This window comes from Crinia signifera, chromosome 8 (genome assembly GCF_055691185.1).
Source record: "Crinia signifera chromosome 8, ASM5569118v1, whole genome shotgun sequence".
NCBI classification, from domain to species: Eukaryota; Metazoa; Chordata; class Amphibia; order Anura; family Myobatrachidae; genus Crinia; species Crinia signifera.
Genome location: NC_139224.1, coordinates 122820055 through 122838988, shown reverse-complemented (window position 1 = coordinate 122838988; position 18934 = coordinate 122820055). Strand labels below are relative to the sequence as shown.

General features: G+C 44.1%; 1 protein-coding gene across 1 annotated transcript in view; it reads left to right on the top strand.

Moving 5' to 3' along the window:
* Positions 1 to 18934, top strand: part of EPHX4 (epoxide hydrolase 4) — an 88695-nt gene that overhangs the window by 46818 nt on the left and 22943 nt on the right. The window contains exons 3-4 of the mRNA XM_083157105.1: positions 3267 to 3424; positions 11465 to 11593. Coding sequence (XP_083013231.1) covers positions 3267 to 3424; positions 11465 to 11593 — 287 coding nt within the window. The remainder of the gene's footprint in view (positions 1 to 3266; positions 3425 to 11464; positions 11594 to 18934) is intronic.

Below are 18934 nucleotides of genomic sequence, written 5' to 3'. Positions count from 1 at the left end.
TGCCGCACTCTGTAGATGTATTGCCATGTGCCATTGGTTCAGTTAGGTAGATCAGGAGAATATGAATCCACACATTTTTAAACCCTAATAGCCAGATGTATCAAGCTTCAAAAAGTGATATAATGGAGAGTGATTTACAACCAGCCAATCAGCTCCTACCTGTGATTTTATTTTGAAACCCAGCCTGTAACATGACAGTTAAGAGCTGATTGGCTTGGTGTTTAGCACACTCCATCAGCCTGATACATATCGCCCTTTAAATGCGAGAATGTCCTAGGTATGTTTGCCGCCTTATTCTGCCACAATCACTGAGTGTGCTCTACACAAGCATTGCAATTGACCAGAGAGCAGCTGTCAAGAGGAAGAGACAGGAACCTTGCTATGAAGAGATGGTGAGCTTAGAAAGTGCAGTACTAGTTCTTCTATTATGTTTATGTATTTATTTATTTTGACATATTTAACCTTTTCCTGACCACTTATCTTATTTAGATGTTTGAAACAGCCTAGACCAGGCATGTCCAACGTTGGCCCTCCAGATGTTTTGAAACTACACATCCCAGCATGCTTTGCAATAGTTTTAGCATTCTCTAATAGCAAAACTGTGGCAAAGAATGCTGGGATGTGTAGTTTCACAACATCTGGAGGGCCAACGTTGGACATGCCTGGCCTAGACTATAGATCGTCTGTACTGCTAAATATTAATACTGTATTCCGTGCAGTATCCAGTGTATGAAAATATTAATTTTCAGGGCTGTTACCACTCCCCCAGACTCCTGTACTTACTCCAATGAGCTGCAGAGAGGGAGATTTTGGATTACCCTGCGGTTGCCACTGATTTTAGATGTTGCCAGTTTGTGTACTGAGTAACATTCTCTCCCAGCTTCATAAATGGTTTGTCCTGTTTCTTTAGAGTAAAAAGATCCTTCAGAACATTTACAGAGAGAGAATTCCCATGGTGGCAGAGGGTATTCTGATATTAAACTATCTTTTTTGGCTACACACCTCAGCCAAGCTATGGTATAGTTTGAGCCTACTACTACTTTGAGTTAGGTGGAATTAGAAACTTATGCGTGTAAGCTTTTTTGTCTTCGGGATCTCAAAAACTGTCCATCCTTTTATCAATAGTCTCCTTCACCTGCACCATATGGGATTAATGTATACGTAATTTTAAGCTTCTCTCACTGTATGTGTTAATAAAATATTGCATCTACGGAACCCCCTAATCCAATATGAATTTCAATGGGAAGCTGATCTTGGAGATCCCCCAGAGGAGGACTCCTGCTCTGTAATTTGTTGAAAGAATCTCCACATCGTCCTATACGGTCCCCTTTAGTTAGTATATGGTACACACCAGTTTGAATAAGATATTCTGGTCTACATCTCCACAGTGTTGGAAGGGTTGCGGTGGGACTGGCACTTTTATTCACATTTGGTGGTCTTGCCCAAAAAGAGTGGATTTTTGAGACGAGGTGGCAACTTTGGTGAGTAGGGTGACAAACTCAGTGATCATTCGAGATCCATGGTGCTTTCTTTTGTGGCTCCATATAGCTTCTTTGGATATAGTATCAGATAAAATAGTTTCCCTGATCCTCACTGCAGTCCATTGCCTTATAGCTTCTCATTGGAAGTATCATGTCTCTCCCTACTTCAAGCAGTAGTTTATAAGATTTGGCACATTGCAGCTTTGGAAAATATATCCACTATCTCCATAATAAATCCTTCAGATTTATCCATATATGATGTCCTTGGTTTGCTCTTAACCAGCCCTGCACTGTGAGCAATGCCCCTAGGGATATTAAGGACATGTTGTATTAGACTGTTCTCTCGATAAATTTGTGCCAAAAACATGAACTGCACACACTTTATTGCTTCTTCACTCAGTTAGTCTTCTTTTCTGCTCTCTCTCTGACCCCGGGCAAATTACCACCCCTTTCTTTACCCCTCCTTTTTTCCCTGTCTTTATATTCTGTTTAACTGCAATGCTGTAATGAAATTTAAAAATATGCCTTCAGTTATATTGAAGAATAAGGGGGATATTCAATCTCCTGCAGCCATTCCCAACAGGGGAGATGGCTGCGGCACCCTTTTCAATGCTATCTTCCTCTACAACATTGAACAGCAGATCTCGGCAGAACGAGCCTGACTTCACAAGCAGTCAGGCTCGTTCTGCCGAGAACAGCCAGGAATTGACCAGCTCCCGGCCACAGCTCGCCGATTCCTGGACGCTTCTCACGACCACACCCTCTTCTCAGTGCTCAGCAGGCAGGACATTGAATCCCGCCTGCAAGATGAGTGTCGAGCGGGCCAAGAATGGGACAGGGTCATGGCTGTCGAGCCAGCCCAACAGTTGTGACCCGACATTGAATACGTATAAGTATATTGAATAAGTAGTGGAAGCTTAGCATCACCTTACACTTTATACTACATTTTCTTTCCCTTTTATGGCATTATTTTTACGATCTTATTGTGGTATTTCAGTACATGTTATACATAATATATATATTTTTTTTAATGATTTAGAAGATTTGTTAACGATGCTTGTTATGTAATCCATGCGCTAAACGTGCCAAATATGGGATAATATAGACTGCAGAGATGGTGATTTCTTTTGTTGCCAATCCACCGCTAACTGACCTGTAGTAGCGGAAGTCACATGTCGCATCAGTTTAATTTTTGGTCTGGATAATGTGAGGAGACTTAGTGGTAGGAAAATATGTTTAGTGTCATAACAGATAGGAGTATTAAGCAATCTACTTATATAATTAATGACGTCCTTCCAAAGGTGAACTATCTAAGGCAAAACCACCGAATATGAAGGAGTAAACTCTTAACATTACATCCTCTTCAACATCTATCAGACCTTCCTATGTACATTTTGTTTAGTCGGGTGGGCTACAGTGTCCTATGGTGGCCATTGTGGTGGTGGTGGTGGTGGTGGTGGTGGTGGTGGATGGAGGTCGGAAGGGGCCCATCTCACCACTGCTCTGTTTAGAAGAGCAAGTGGTCATGCGCACAGCTTCTCTTCACTCTAGAGAGGGACTAGAGTCTTGTGGTCCTGAGAAGCCATGTCCCCTTTTCCGGGTGCACGTGCCTTTGGCGCACACAGATGTCCCAAACAAGGCTTTTTTGAAAGTTGTGAGTAATGTGATACGTAACTACTGATTATACTGTACATTCTGTACCTACATGGTACATCTGAGTTCTTCTTAAAGCTGAACATCTGAGTTCTTCTTAAAGCTTTATTCTGTCTTCTCTTCTACATGTAGGTATTCGTGGCGCCATCAGTTACGGGAATTTAAGCGTGAATACCGAGTGGTGGCACTTGATTTAAGAGGTTATGGTGAAACAGATGCACCTTCATGTAAAGATAATTACAAACTAGACTATATCATTGTGGATGTTAAAGAAATCGTGGACTCTTTAGGTAAGCAACATTTATATTTGCAAATATACTTCAAATAAATGTATATCTAAGGCTGGGGTAGCCAACCCTAGTCCTCGAGAGCTACCAACAGTGCATGTTTTGCAGGTCTCCCCACAGAATCACAAGTGAGCTAATTAGCTCCATCTGTGTATCTTTTAAAATGTGTCAGTGTTTAATGAGTGCAGCTGTGCAGCAGCTAGGTTGTCTGGAAAATGTGAACTGTTGGTAGCTCTCGAGGGCTAGGGTTGGCTACCACTGATCTAAGGTGTCAACTGCACCAGTTGAAACTGCCATTTTGTGGGTTGAAATTAGAACATTTGAGTAGGATTTCATTTGAGATACATTGTGATGTCGGTAGTTCAGTATCAAAGTAGGCATCCTAGCCCTTGCCCAGCAGCAACCACCTGTATATACAGGTAATATAATGATGGGTCTGGAATCTCACTTTGTCTAGCAGCATCTTCCCGTATATACCGATAACAAGTCTGTGGTTGTCACCTTGCCCAACAGCCATATCCTGTATATACAGGTAATATAATAATGGCCTGGGGTCTCACTTTGCCCAGCAACATCTTCCCGTATATACAAATAACAGGTCTGTGGTTCTTATCTTGCCCAACAGCCGTATCCTGTATATACAGGTAATATAATGATGAGTCTGGGGACCTCCCATGCCCAGCAACCCTCCTGTATATACAGGTAATAATATGTTGGGTCTGTGGTTTTCACCTTGCCTAGCAGCCATCTCCTGTATATACACAGGTAATAATATGATGGGTTACTGGTGTCTCACTTTGCCTAGCAGCATCTTCCCGTATATACAGATAACAGGTCTGTGGTTATCACCTTGCTCAGCAGCCATATCCTATATAAACAGGTAATATAATGATGGTCTGGGGACCTCCCCATGCCCATCAACCCTCCTCTATATACAGGTAATAATATGATGGGTTACTGGTTTTCACCTTGCCTAGCAGCCATCTCCTGTATATACAGGTAATAATATGATGGGTTACTGGTTTTCACCTTCCCTAGCAGCCATCTCCTGTATATACAGGTAATAATATGATGGGTTACTGGTTTTCACCTTCCCTAGCAGCCATCTCCTGTATATACAGGTATTATAATGATGGGTCTGGGGGTCTCACCTCGTCCTGCAGCCCTCTCCTTTGTAACATACATCGAAGCTAGCATCCAGCAATAGGGCTTCTGGTAGGTGGGTCTGACAGGTTCCACCTCCAGAGTATCTTGGAGCAGTGACCCTGGCGGCCATAGGCTAGCACAGAACATTTGATTAGGGAGTGCGCTGTCAAAGGGGTGCATCTAGCATCAACTATTGGGCAAGTCTAACACCGCCCATTGGGTGTGTCTTACACCGCTAATCAGGCGTTTCTACCATCATCTATTGGCATTCGCTACAATATAAACTGAAAAACAGGTACCGGAGTAACTGTTGGGGTGCCTGTGTGGGTTGTTAAGCCAGCAGCAATCTGAAAAAGGGATTGTCAGTCCCTATATGGAAACAAAAAAATTGGGGTGTGGATTGCGCTAAAATGATGGCAGAACAAGGTTGGTAATAAATGTAAAAACATTTTAATTAGTACATATAACACACTAAAATTAGCAAGAATTTCTCAATTGGAATATCTGAAGCTGTAGGTGATCCACTTGGTGACCAGGGTTGGTACTTTAGAGAGGTGGCTTTCCTTCAAATAGGTGGTACCATACTCAGGTGAGTGAAAAGTGGCCAATTGTAGTCTGGTTCCCCGTTTTTTTCTCTCAGTTTGTGATTTCTCAAAGGTGGTATAGGTGATGTCTGGAACAGCAGCGTGAAGGGTGGAAGGGCTGGATGCCTGTACCAACGCGTTTCAAGAACTTATGCATACACGTGTATGCATAAGTTCTTGATAAAAGTCGCAAGACTGAAACGTTGAACTGCAAAGGAACCCCAGAGTGGTCGTGATTTTTTCTGTCTAAGTCCTGTGAGTGCCGCCACCCCCATCCTGTATCTGTATTGGTCTGCCACAGCACCCAGGAGGGCACCCGGGCAAGTATTGTTCTCGACAAGAGAGTGGAGTGCCAGCCCCCACCATTTATATATATATATATATATATATATATATATATGGAAGTATAGGCGTTGTCCTTAAAGCGCTGATTGAATGATAAAACCAGCTAAATTACCATATCAAATGGTATCAAAAGTCACCAAAGTCCCAAATATAAGGCTGCTGCTCCTCCTCTCGTGAGAGCACGGATGCCAAGGGTCCAAACTGGCAGTAACGAATCTAGAGCAGAGAGAATAGAAGAGGGCACTTCATGGTGCATTAAAAGAGTAAATTTATTGGATCCAAAAATACATAGAAATCCTTAGTAAAAGCAATTGCTCGTACCATATATTAAAACACTGTGGGCTGGTTACCACAAGGCATGAACATGTCACATAAGGCAAAGCTGCTCACTTGTCCAACTCAAACGAATGGGAGACTCCATGAATCTGCTACTGACAGGCGCTGGGTTGCGCTGCTGGAGGCAGGAGAACGGGGAGAGACCACCGCCGTGCAGGATCAATGGGAGACAGCCAGACAGTCGGGTAGAGCGTCTATCAAGGGGAGCTACCCATGTAACAGTTGTAAGACCCAAATACAAAGTGTAACTGAAGAGGACGAATCACGCCGTTTGGCATGCTGGAGCCATGACCCGGAAGTGAGATCTGGCAGGAAGTGCCTGTCGGCAGATATCCTGTCCGGACCAGCCCACACCTCCCGGACAGGATATCCGCTGACAGGCACTTCCTGCCAGTTTAAAAAGTGGGTGCCGGTCAGTTTCCCAACAGTCGGGATCCCGACAGTCATTACCCCGACAATCGGGGTCCCGACAGCCACTGGCTATTCTCCCTCATCTAAATCAGTGTAAACCTTGATCGCTGAGTTTCCAGTAGCGGTGGAACGCACCCACTCTTCCGGTAACACGGCCGCGATCATTCAGTCACATTATTAAGTGTTACAGCAGTTTTTATCTTGTCCTTTAACAATGGGTGATTAAGAGGATGTTTGGCACATTTATAATATGTATTTTTAAAAGATATATGTATTATTGCGGGACCCGGAAACCGGAAGTGAGACTACTTCCAGTCTTATGGTATAAAAAGCCTGGATTTTGAACTATCAGTATCCCTTGACAAAGATCCCTGTGGATTGAAATGCGTTGGGAGGTTGAGGAGGACCTGACTTCTTACCTTTTGGAACTGGAATACCCTGGACCATCTGTGTGGACAATCCGGATTCATCCACACCCAGGTCATGTTTCATCTTTGTGTATCCAGTTTCATTTTTTGAGGTGTAGAAAGGTCTTTCTCCTGATTTTGTATTGCTAATTTTTATTCTTTTATATATGTTGGAGTGCATCGAATAAATGCCTTTTGACGCAGTATATGTGTCACAAAGATACCTTGATGAGAGTCATACTTCAGACTTCAGATTGCACAGTGAGTTGGGATCCATTAAAAGATACCTTTATAAGAAAGATCTGCTTATGCACACTGTGAGTGGGGGTATGATATCTCTAAGACAAAAGATACCTTTATGTGTGGGATCTTTCCTCTCACTTATATGAATCCTTGGTACGACACCGTTTATTTGCTTTGATGGTGGAAGGACACCTGTAAGAACACTTTTTCCTGGAGTGATTCACCCTGGGGACGTTACTGAATTTGTACCATATAAGACCGGATACAATATATGTTTTTTTAATTTTTTCATGACCATCTATATGAATACATCTATTGGGAACAATTGAGACACCCAGAACCGCTTGAATCACTGCATTTAGTGACAGAAGGGAAGTTACGTATTCATTTATGTATTTATCATTCATAAGCGCTTTGTAGACTCCACTTATACCTGGATGTACACAGCATCTATTCCCACAGCAGATAGGCTGGGGGCTGGCCAGCAGCTTATAGAGCCGCTAGCCACCTCCACAGTGGTGGAAACAGGGCGTTTCCTTGCAGGAATGATGCCATTTGTAGGCTACACCTCCTTGCCGCTAAGCTACGTCCCCTATTTTCGGCCACGCACCGAAGGTGCGCGCAGCTGTCCCTCTTTTCTTATGGTTTGTGTGTGTATATTTTGAATAAAACAAACAATAAGCTATATTTAAGGGCCAGTCTTTTCTTCTACATGCATGAATTGATTTGCTACATTCTCATATGTTTTATGTGGAATGTTAATTTAGACTAGTAATCTATGCACTGAGCCTCAGTACTTGGGAAAGTCAGTGACATTTCACAGGGCATGGGTGCTTAGAAATATATACACATCAATAGGCTGAATCTTAGCAGCTGGCAAACTGACTTATAATATCGTCAGTGGAAGTTGCAGGAGCGATAATTCTGGGAACAGAAGTCATGATGGTTGATGGTCACGTCATAACTGACCTAGAACATTCGCTGGAACTGCTCTCAGGCGATATAGTATAATAGATGAATCTCAAATGCCAGAACGCAGTGCTGAGGAAGGAAGCAATAACACACAGACAAGCTCCAAATGAAACACATACAGCTTCTCAGGAATATGTACACTTAGGAGAGGAGGGCCAGCTTGTGGCACCGTAGGAAAATCGCATCGTATGCGAGTTTCCTATGTAATTTATTCACTGCTCTCTGTCAGGGTGTGGTACAGGGGTCCGACAGTCGGGATCCTGACAGTCATTAGCCCGACGTCGGAATCCTGACTGGCCGGACCCAGACAGCATGGTGAGTGCAACTAAGCCCCTTGCGGGCACGGTGGCTATGCGAGCCACTATTCCATTCTCCCTCTATGGGGGTCTTGGACCCCCACAAGGGAAAATAGCAGGTGGCCGTCGGGAACCCGGCTGTCTGTGTTTTAGCAGTCGGGATCCCGACGTCAGGTAAATACCTGTTGGGATCCCGTCCGGCACCCTTCTGTTCTTGGGCGGTGTGATGCCATTTAATGTACTATACACTTGTATGACATACAATGGGATTTAGGCACCCCCTCCCCCCCCCCCACTATCCACGCCACCGAGGCAAGCGCAGCGGAACGCGTCCTCCCAAGCTTTTCATACCCCCATTATTCACGTCGGCGTGAAATTGATTTTATATAGTGTGGCGAGCGGACGCGGATACATGTAACGTAATCCGTGTCCGCTCGCCACACTATTTAAAGACAACTCCACGCCGACGTGTATAGTGGGGGTATGAAAAGGTCAAGAGGACGCGTTCCGCCAACCCTTGGAGACGGGTATGACATGGGGGTGGCCTGACAGGGCCACACACTTACTTTTGGGGAGCGGTGAAAGCAGGCGGCATCGGCGCAGAGGCAGGCAGGTGGCTTCGGCGAGGACTCCCGAAATCCCGGGATTGGATACTCCTATCCCGGGATTGAAATCCCGGACATTTTGTGGCCAAATCCCGGGATCCCGCCGATCCCGGGATTGGCCACCCTAGCTGGTGGTGAAGTACCAGGCACTTTATCACTTTTCCTCCCTTATCACTGCTTCATACATCTACCCCACATTTTTTTTTTTTATTCGACAGGTGATACACAGTGCTCCTGCTGGGTGAACTGGAAAAAGTGACCAGTGTGGGGTCCTTGAAGTCTAAGGGCCTAATTCAGACCTGCTTGCACGGCTGCAAATTAGCAGGTCGGGTGATTATCGATAGATGCGCATGCATACGGCGAATAGTACACATACACAAGGCTGTCCTGTGATGACATCCAGCTACTTTTGTTTATTTCTGGACATTCACTAGGTGATTGACAGAAAATCGGCGTTTGGGGGAGGTAACTGGATGTTTTCTGGGAGTGTCAGGGAAAATGCAGGCGTGCACAGGTGTTTTAGGGGAAGACGTAGGACGTCAGTCTGGCCCCGATCAGCTTGTTTCTAATGCAGCCGCCGAGTAACCAATTCCCATCATCAGATGGTGATCAGTTTGCGGGTGGATTAACAGCTAATCGCAGGCCTGCAATATTTTCACAAGCCCTGCTAAGCAATTTCAGTCTGGTGGGGCAGCATATACCAGCTTAAAAAAATTAGCAGCCTTTGAATTAGGCCCTAAGTTTGGAAACCAGTCAAATAGAGTGCGAACTAATCACCTTTTCTCTCCAACCTTTGATAAATCTACTCTCTATGTGACGATGAATTGCTATATAGCTTAACAAAGATCTGGAGTTTGGACCAGATTATCAATCACGACTTCTGTTCCATGTATGTATGTATGTATGTATGTATGTATGTATGTATTATAACAGGTTCGCAGTTCAGATAGGAGGACACAGCATGCAATTTTCCATATTTGGCCATGTATTTAATGCCATACAAGCCACAAATCCACTTTACAGCAAAACAACTCTTCATACATACAAACAAACAACAAAGTGTATTTTGTTCATGCAGTGTTCCTTGTGCGTGGGCGCTCAGTGCCTCCGTGCCTCCAGGCACTGGCAGTCCAAGACCCGGGCACTACAACACTTACGTCTACGTATTGGCCCCTGTCCTGCATCAGGGCAGTGAGCAGCACACTGCACAAGGTTTAAATCTCTGCTCCTGCAATTAGCCCAGTTCCCATCTGTAGCTGTGCAGGTCTGAAAACCTGGACTGGAGCTGTGTGCTTGAAAGCCCATCTGTGTTTCCTCCAGGCACATCAGAGACCCATTCCTTGCAGTGAACCAGGTTCTGTTACCTGGCTGCAAAGCACTCTCCCTGATTCTGGATGGCTCCTTAACCCTTTACAGAGCAGCTGTGACCATATATATATATATATATATATATATACAGTGGTCGAAGTGGGGCGGTATACCCCCACTTTAATCTGAAGATAAAAAAAAAAAGTTTTTTTTCCCCCTCAGGATGCTCTCTGATCACTCAGCAGCACATATTGTGCTTTTGTAATACCCCTGTACAACGGGGCAGTCTGGCAGGGGACGTTGATGGACAGGGGGGTGTCCGAAGGTGCGCACTATATTCACTCTTTACTTTTATATACCCCCACTTCAAAATTTCCATACCCCCACTTCAAAATTTCCACTTCGACCACTGTATATATATATATATATATATATATATATATATATATGTGTGTGTGTGTATACAATATATCTGTGTATACTGTAAATGTATTGTGAGCATTGGTAACTGATAATTATCATCTACTCATAACTGTACCATAGCAAAATTCACATTTTCAATTCACAATTCACATTTTCCAGGTCACCCAGTAGGTGCATTACTCACTGACACATTTTAAGACATCCACAGGTGGAGCTAATTCTTTCACTTGTGATTCTATGTGGGGACCTGGAAAACGTGCACTGTTGGGGGTCCCTGAGGACCGAGGTTAAGAACCACAGCATTAGATCACACCATAAAAAAACTACATTTGAGCATGTGTGATTTTTGTTATTCTGTGTTGTAACAAATAGTATTTTCAGGATTATTTTCTTATTACAGGTTTAAAATGCTAAAGTTGCTATAAACAGTCACAGTACTCATGTTATGATGGCTGTAGACTCAGGGCCAGCTCTACCATTAGGCTGCATAGGGTGCCCAGATCTGGGGGTGGGGGAGTGACCGAGTCCGCCTATAACAAAATGAAGGATATCTATAACAAAGAGATCCTTGTTGCCCTACAGCAAAGATACCTTGTTTGAATATGATGCTTGCTTTATGTAAGAGCATTTATCCCTCGTAGCTGCCATATTTAAAGATCAATGTTTTGCAATATAAGATGTATCACAAAGTGGTGTGATTAACTTGTGTCTCCACATTTTTACTATAGGTTACCTTCACATTAACACCTCTTATACTCCCCTTTAAAGGCAAGATATGCGGAAACCTAAATACTGTCACACGCATCTCCGCTTTATTTTCAAATCAGTGCATCATTGCTGTTTGTTTGCAAACAACCCCAAAGTGTTGGGTCATTAAGATGACTTAACGACATAAACATTGCATAATTACTAAAACATTAAGATTATAGATTACTGCGCAGTAACTTCTTTATCTCTCCTTTGGTAGGTTACACCAAATGTGTTCTCATTGGCCATGACTGGGGTGGAATGATTGCTTGGTTAATTGCCATATGTTACCCAGAGATGGTCACCAAGCTGATAGTGTTGAGTTTTCCCCATCCAACGGTGTTTACAGGTGAGTTTGGAAAAAAACTAATTTTTCTATGGCTGTGTGTAGTGGTTACAATACACGGAGCATATGGTATACCTGTCACACATTATCCACTAGAAGGCCTCATTTCCTTCTCAGCGTAACCCGTGCACTAACTAGTGTCTGGTGGAAACCATTATGGGGTTTGTTTGCTAAGGTAGGAATTTTATTGAAGTTGCTATGTACAACCATTTAGATTATATCTATTGTATTCTAGGGGATGCAGTTACAATCCCGGCGGTCGGGATCCCGGCGTTCAGAATCCCGACGCCGGAATCCCGACCGCCGAAATGCCGACACTTTCTCCCTCCGTGGGTGTCCACGACACCCCTGGAGGGAGAATAAATTAGTGTGCCGAGCGTAGCGACGCACCGGGCCCGCAAGGGGGGGCGATCCACGTCCCCCCTTGTCGGCATTTCGGCTGTCGGGATTCCGGCGTCGGGATTCTGAACGCCGGGATCCCGACCGCCGGGATTCAATACTGAATCCTATTCTAGAAGGTGCTAAATAATAAGTAGATTCTGATTGGTCGCTATGGGCAACATTCTATCTTCAATAGAACTCCCATCATAGTAATTAAACCCCTATGTATGTATACAAAATGACTGTATACAACTATGATGCATGTGTATTAAACTGTTAAGGCCCCCATACACTGAGACGATTTGGTCCAATTTCGACAAATCGGGCCTTTAAATCGGACCAAATCTGCTGTCCCTGACAGGCCGTCTGGTCCGATGCGCGGTCCCATGCGCATGGGAACCGAGCAGGTCCGAACACCCGTCCTGGGTCCTCCCTCCTGTCGGCGAGACGAGCAAGAAGCAGGACTCATGCGATCCTTCACAATAAATTGTATCAGGTGTCCGTAGGAGAAAGGGTGGAGATAACAAGTTATCGGGGGAGGCGCAGAAAATAGGTTGTCTTAGCCAAGTTGCGGTGTACTAAAGACGGGTTGTCATACTCGTATAGATATACAAGACGAACAAAGGGTGTACACTGCGCTGGTTTGTGCAAATTCCAATTTAAATGATAGATGGTGCCAATATTTTTCTAATAAAAACAATTTATTTCTACACAATAAAAATATTCAATAAAAATAAATAATATCATACAAATGACTTCAATAGGTAGCAATAGGTTGCTTTGGTATATGAAGCATCTGAGAGGGAATAAATGTATTTGGTCAGTCCATATGGTACCGTATTTCTTTGTGGAGAAAGGATGAGATCCGTTCCTGGGGTGCCATAGGTGATGCCCTTATATTGATCCAATAGTGCAGGGTGTCCAGTGTATCCACGCTTAACTTGATGTTGGTCAGTCCTTTTACTGGTATGGATGGCATTCTATTGATGGGGTAGCACTCCCCCGCCAGTGCATAAGGAGAATCCGCTCAGTTGGACTATGGAACACTCCTCCAAAACTTTGGGGAGGACAATAATGAGGTTTGTGATAAAGGCTGGTTCGGTCTCAAGCTAATTCTCCAAGTGCTTACAGCAAAGATTATGGGACTGTAGGTTCCCTTTCATCCACTAACGCGTTTCGCCCGTAAAAGAGGCTTGTTCAAGACACCTTGAAAAAGCCTCTTTTACGGGCAAAACGCGTTGAAGGACTGACCAACATCAAGTTAAGTGTGGGTACACTGGACCCCCTGCACTATAGGATCAATAAAAGGACTTTACCTAAGGCACCCCAGGAATGGATCTCATCCTTTCTCCACAAAGAAATACGGTACCGTATGGACTGACCAAATACATTTATTCCCTCTCAGATGCTTCATATACCAAAGCACCTTATTGCCACCATTGTTGTCATTTGTATGATATTATTATTATTTTTTTTAAATATTTTTATTGTGTAGAAACAAATTCTTTTTATTAGAAAAATATTGGCACCATCTATCATTTAAATTGGAATTTGCACAAACCAGCGCAGTGTACACCCTTTATCATTTAATTCTTCAGATATTCAGATAGTGGCGCAGGACTTGTTTCTGTGTTTCTTCTTCAGATATTTGCCACAAAAAATGTTTAAACTGCGAAATATCTCTAAACATCGCAGTTTTATTTATATTTTTAAAGTGCTATTTTTCCACTATACCAAGCACAAAAAATAAAAAATACAGAAAATAAATATATAACCACAATAGTCCCTACAGTAAAATCAAAAATACACAATGACCCATAGAGTGAAATAAATAAAACACAATGGCTCCCACAGTGAAACAAATACAATATAATACCCCCACAGCGAAACAGATAAAACATAATGGCCATCCCAGTAAAAAAAAAAGCACAAAAAAGGATTTTCATTTCTAATTTGATTGATTTCATTTTCGCCATCTTTGATGGGGAGTTAGAATTTTGTGAATTGCAGTGGGAGAACCTTTTGTCATCCCTCCCAAGTCTCTGTATTGCTCCTCCAACACAGTGAGAATATCTTGGTGGTTTAAACGTTTTTTCTTTACTTCCCTTCCTACTGTATACACCCACCTGCTTTCAGTTTAACTAAACATAGCACTATCCTCACTAGTTGCTTTACAACCCTACCACTAGTTTCTTTTTTACCTATTTTAACATACTGTAACCTCTTGATTATAAATGAATAATATTATTTTCCAAGTACCGTATATACTCGAGTATAAGCCGACCCGAATATAAGCCGAGGCACCTAATTTTACCACAAAAAACTGGGAAAACTTATTGACCCGAGTATAAGCCTAGGGTGGGAAATGCAGCAGCTACTGGTATATTTCCCTGTATAAAAATACCAGGACACAACAGACTGCTCCCCTTGCATAATAGCAGGACACCACAGGCTGCTCCCCCTGCCTAATAGCAGGACACCACAGGCTGCTCCCCCTGCCTAATAGCAGGACACCACAGGCTGCTCCCCCTGCCTCATAGCAGGACACCACAGGGGGCTCCCCCTGCCTCATAGCAGGACACCACAGGGGGCTCCCCCTGCCTAATAACAGGACACCACAGGGGGCTCCCCCTGCCTAATAACAGGACACCACAGGGGGCTCCCCCTGCCTAATAGCAGGACACCACAGGCTGCTACTCCTGCATAATGCATTACAGGCTGCTCAGGCTGGGGGACACCACAGGCTGATTCCTGTGCTGACAGCTGGGACACCACAGGTTGATCCCCATGCAAGGGACACCACACACGGAGGGGGGAGGGAGCAGCCACCGCTTACCTCCTCCATCATCGGACTCCAGGGTGTTTAGGGTGCGCCGCTGACAGGCTCCACGGGGGGGGGGGGGGGTACGCGGCCGCCGCCACTGCCCTGCCGTCCACTTCGCTGCCCGGCTCCACTTTGAAAAAAGGCGCGGCTACGGCATTATGGCCGCCGGCCTCCTGCACTGAGGACATGTATAGTGCAGGAGGCCGGCGGCCATGTTGCCGTAGCCGCGCCTATGTTTAAAGTGCAGCCGGGCAGCGAAGTGGATGGCTGGACGCAGGAAAGAAGCCACTGACTCGAGTATAAGCCGAGTGGGGGCTTTTTCAGCTAAAAAGAAGGCTGAAAAACTCGGCTTATACTCGAGTATATACGGTAACTGTATAAAATTTATGTTTGTCCATGTTCAGAAACAAAAAAAAAAGAAAGAAAATAAAAAAAACACAATAACCCTAATGCTGTGTACACCCGGTACTTTTTGCCTTCAGATGTTGACGATATAGTCAACATCGGATCGGAATCAGATGCAGATTGCAAGGGTTTTAACCCTTCAGATCCCGATCCGATTCCGATGGGCGTTCACGTATCGCAAGGCAGAAAGTCTTGTCTGCCTTGACTATATAGTGCAGATCTGCACTATAAAATCAGACTTGTATGCAAATCGGATGTGCCTTCAGATACTATCCACGATCCGATCTGATCGGATCGTGGATAGTATCTGAAGGCACATCTGACCGTGTACACACCATTACAGTTAAATCACAGTACAATCAATAAAGCAAATAAAACATAATACCACCACAGCGAAACAGATAAAACATAATACCACCACAGCGAAACAGATAAAACATTATACCACCACAGCGAAACAGATAAAACATAATATAATGTTTGGAGAATGGACATAAGCGCTGTCTGTATTCAAATGAAAATTTATTTTGTGTGTGTGGTGGTAAAATTATGAAACTGAGGGTAAGTATCACTTTAAATTTCACTTCACTTTACTAATTTGGACAAAAAATAAAATAAAAAGTAAAAGAAAGCGTGGAAAAATTGGTAATGGGGGGTTGGAAAGTTGGGAAAAGTGAGCCGCCTGCTGAACGAGGTCTGCACTAAAGAACCACAGAGGCAAACGCAGGACCGGACGGACTGACCCCAGCCAGAGGCTACAAACCGTGAGTGCCAAACAGACTGGCCACCACTTTCTGCCCAGTGGGACGCCACAGGTAGGATCAGTAACTAAACAGGGAGACCTAGGCACAGCCAGAAGAGGGCATAGGCTCACCTAGAGTCTATAGGATTGTAAAGGGGTTCATAGTGAATCGCCCTAAGCCCCTAAGGCTCCCCTCTTAAATGTCAACATTTGACTATAAAAACTAACTATTAACTTTCATGCCATTCACATTTTCATCACAAGTCACTGAGGGAGACCATAGGCCACAGAAAAAAGACCTATGGGAATGTAAAGCATACTTGCCTACCTGACCCTCTCCATGAGGGAGAAAATGCTCTGTTCCTGGACTTCCCTGGTAATGTAGGATTGTCATCACCTGTGGTGAAACACCTTTCTTATCAATTACCCAGCTCCCCACAGGTGTTGGCAATCATACATGACCAGGGAAGCCCAGGAACAGAGCATTTTCTCCCTCACAGAGAGGGTCAGGTAGGCAAGTATGATGTAAAAGAGTCTAGTACAGACCACCTGAACCCCAATATGGAATCTCCCCACAGTGATACTGTGATGAAAATTTCCCTACTAAGGGGAACCCCATATAGGTGTGAATAAAACACCAATTAAGAGGAATCATCAAACCTCCCACAACAGACCATTATAACAGGTCACGTTTCCAAACTTTCCAACACCCCTATTACCAAATTTTCTACGCTTTCTTTTACTTTTTTTTTTTTTTGTCAATCACCTTGCTGCAAATGTTCAAGAGCCGCCTAGTTTGCAAAGCATACTAAAAGCATACTGAAAATCCCTTTTGGTGTTGCATCAGTGAGACTTTATTATCCACACAGTATACAGCATGTACTGGGTGTATCCTCTGTACACTCAGGTGTAACTGAAACTGCACCTTTACAGGAAAGAGGCTGAAAAGTGATCAGTATGTATCATATATATGCTCCTTCCCTTAGGTACCTGTAACACTTGTTTTTAGCCAAGTTAGTCCCATTTATCAAGCGATATTTGTTATTTATGTCTTTCAAAGCATAGCCTCAAATATGAAATATTCTCAAATGTATGATGAAGGGACCGCAGCAGTTATAGGAGTTCCCTCAATTGCTACCCACAGCTGCATCTCCCATAGCATTCCAGATATTGGTCCCTGCATTTACATGTTGTACAGCCCATCCCTGCATTTACATGTTGGTCCCTGCATTTACATGTTGTAAAGCCCGATTTAAGCCATTATCGTTGGCTAAATGGTCACTGAGCGACCATATCGCCAGGGTGTTGTTTTCTGTTGTGGAAGATAAATCTAGAGGAGTAGCTATGTGTATTGGTGCCCGGAGCAACTGTATGTTTTAGCGCCCCCCCCCCCCCCCCCCGTAATTTTTCCTTCTTATAGTAATGATCCTTACACATGATGCCACACATACTTTAATGCCCATTACATAATATGCCACACCGTAGTGCTCATTACACATTATGACCAACACTGTAATGCCTAGTATACATTATTCCACCTACATAATGCTTAAGTAACTTTATACCACACACCGTAATGCCCATTGCACATGCCGCACATCATAATGCTTTAGGTTAACGCTATACATGCAAAGGCGTAATTATACATTTTGCACACCCCCATGTCATTTTAGTGCCGCTTACACATAATGCACCCTGTAGTGCTGCTTACATGCATAATACCCCCTGTAGTGTCGCATACACATATAATGCCCCCCAGCAGTGCCCCATTATACACATAATGGTCCCAGTAGTGCCACTTACACATATAATGCCCCCCTGTACTACCACTTTAATGCCCCCACTAGTGCTGCTTACACATATACATCCCCCACTAGTGCTGCTAAAATGCATAATGCCCCTGAAGTGTTGCTTACCTATATTCTGGTTGCCAGGAGTTTAATGCTGGTTGCCTGGGGTTCCCATTACACGTCTGTTTCCATAGGGGGTTACAAGCTTGTGGCCAGGAATGATTACATGGTGGTTGCTCAGGTGGAGTTAAATGCTCCTTGCCCAGGGGGAGTTAAATGACCCACCTACCAGCCTAAATTTCCACCTGCCTTCCCGCAACGGAGGCGCAGAGTCTCTAACAACATTACAGAGACCCTGCGCCCCTCCAAAGATGGCCGCCGCCACAAATGGAGACAGCCGCTAGAGGCCCCCTGCATCTCTAGCGTCTGTTAGTGTGACAGAAGCAGGACCTATAGCCTGCGTGTCATTCCTGTGGTGGTGGCTGGGGCACATGGTCTCTGTAATGCTCTCAGACAGAGACTCTGCGCCTCTGCTGCAGAAGGGCGGGCAGAATCCGGAGGTGGACTGGCGGGCAGCGAGTGTGGTGCCGGGCGCCCTGATATTCTTAGGCGCCTGGAGCTTGCGCTCCGTCGGATAAATCTCTTGAAGCACACTCCCGCAGCCAACCTTTAATGGTCGCTGGTCTCAGGTCCTGCGATTATGGCTAAAATTCCCTGGTGCTCAATGCACGGTGTAACAGCGACCAGCGATTTCTAGCCAAAATGAGGTAGAGACAGAGTGAGACAGAATAGCTTGCAATTTTCAGCCAAAATCTCTGGTCGCTGATGAAAACGGAACATTGAGTAATATTTCTGAGCAATACATTGCTGGGAGATATTAAGCCAAAATTGCTCAGCGACCATATGTTAACACACAGAAACACATCTTGTCCTTCCCTACATAATTAAACCTAAACATGACACATGAATACAATTTATTACATACAGATTTTTTTCTTATTTTCTCAATAAGACACTTTTTAGTTTTTACCTAGGGGTGCACTGTATAGTGTGCTGTGATTTTAAAACGTTTGGGACCACTGCACTATCATCATGTTTTAAATACTTGTCATTCCCTCTTACATAGCAAAATTTGAAAGAGACCAAAGGGTAAATGTATGAAGCTTGGAGAAGTGGTATCTATCCCCATAAAGATTATGTGC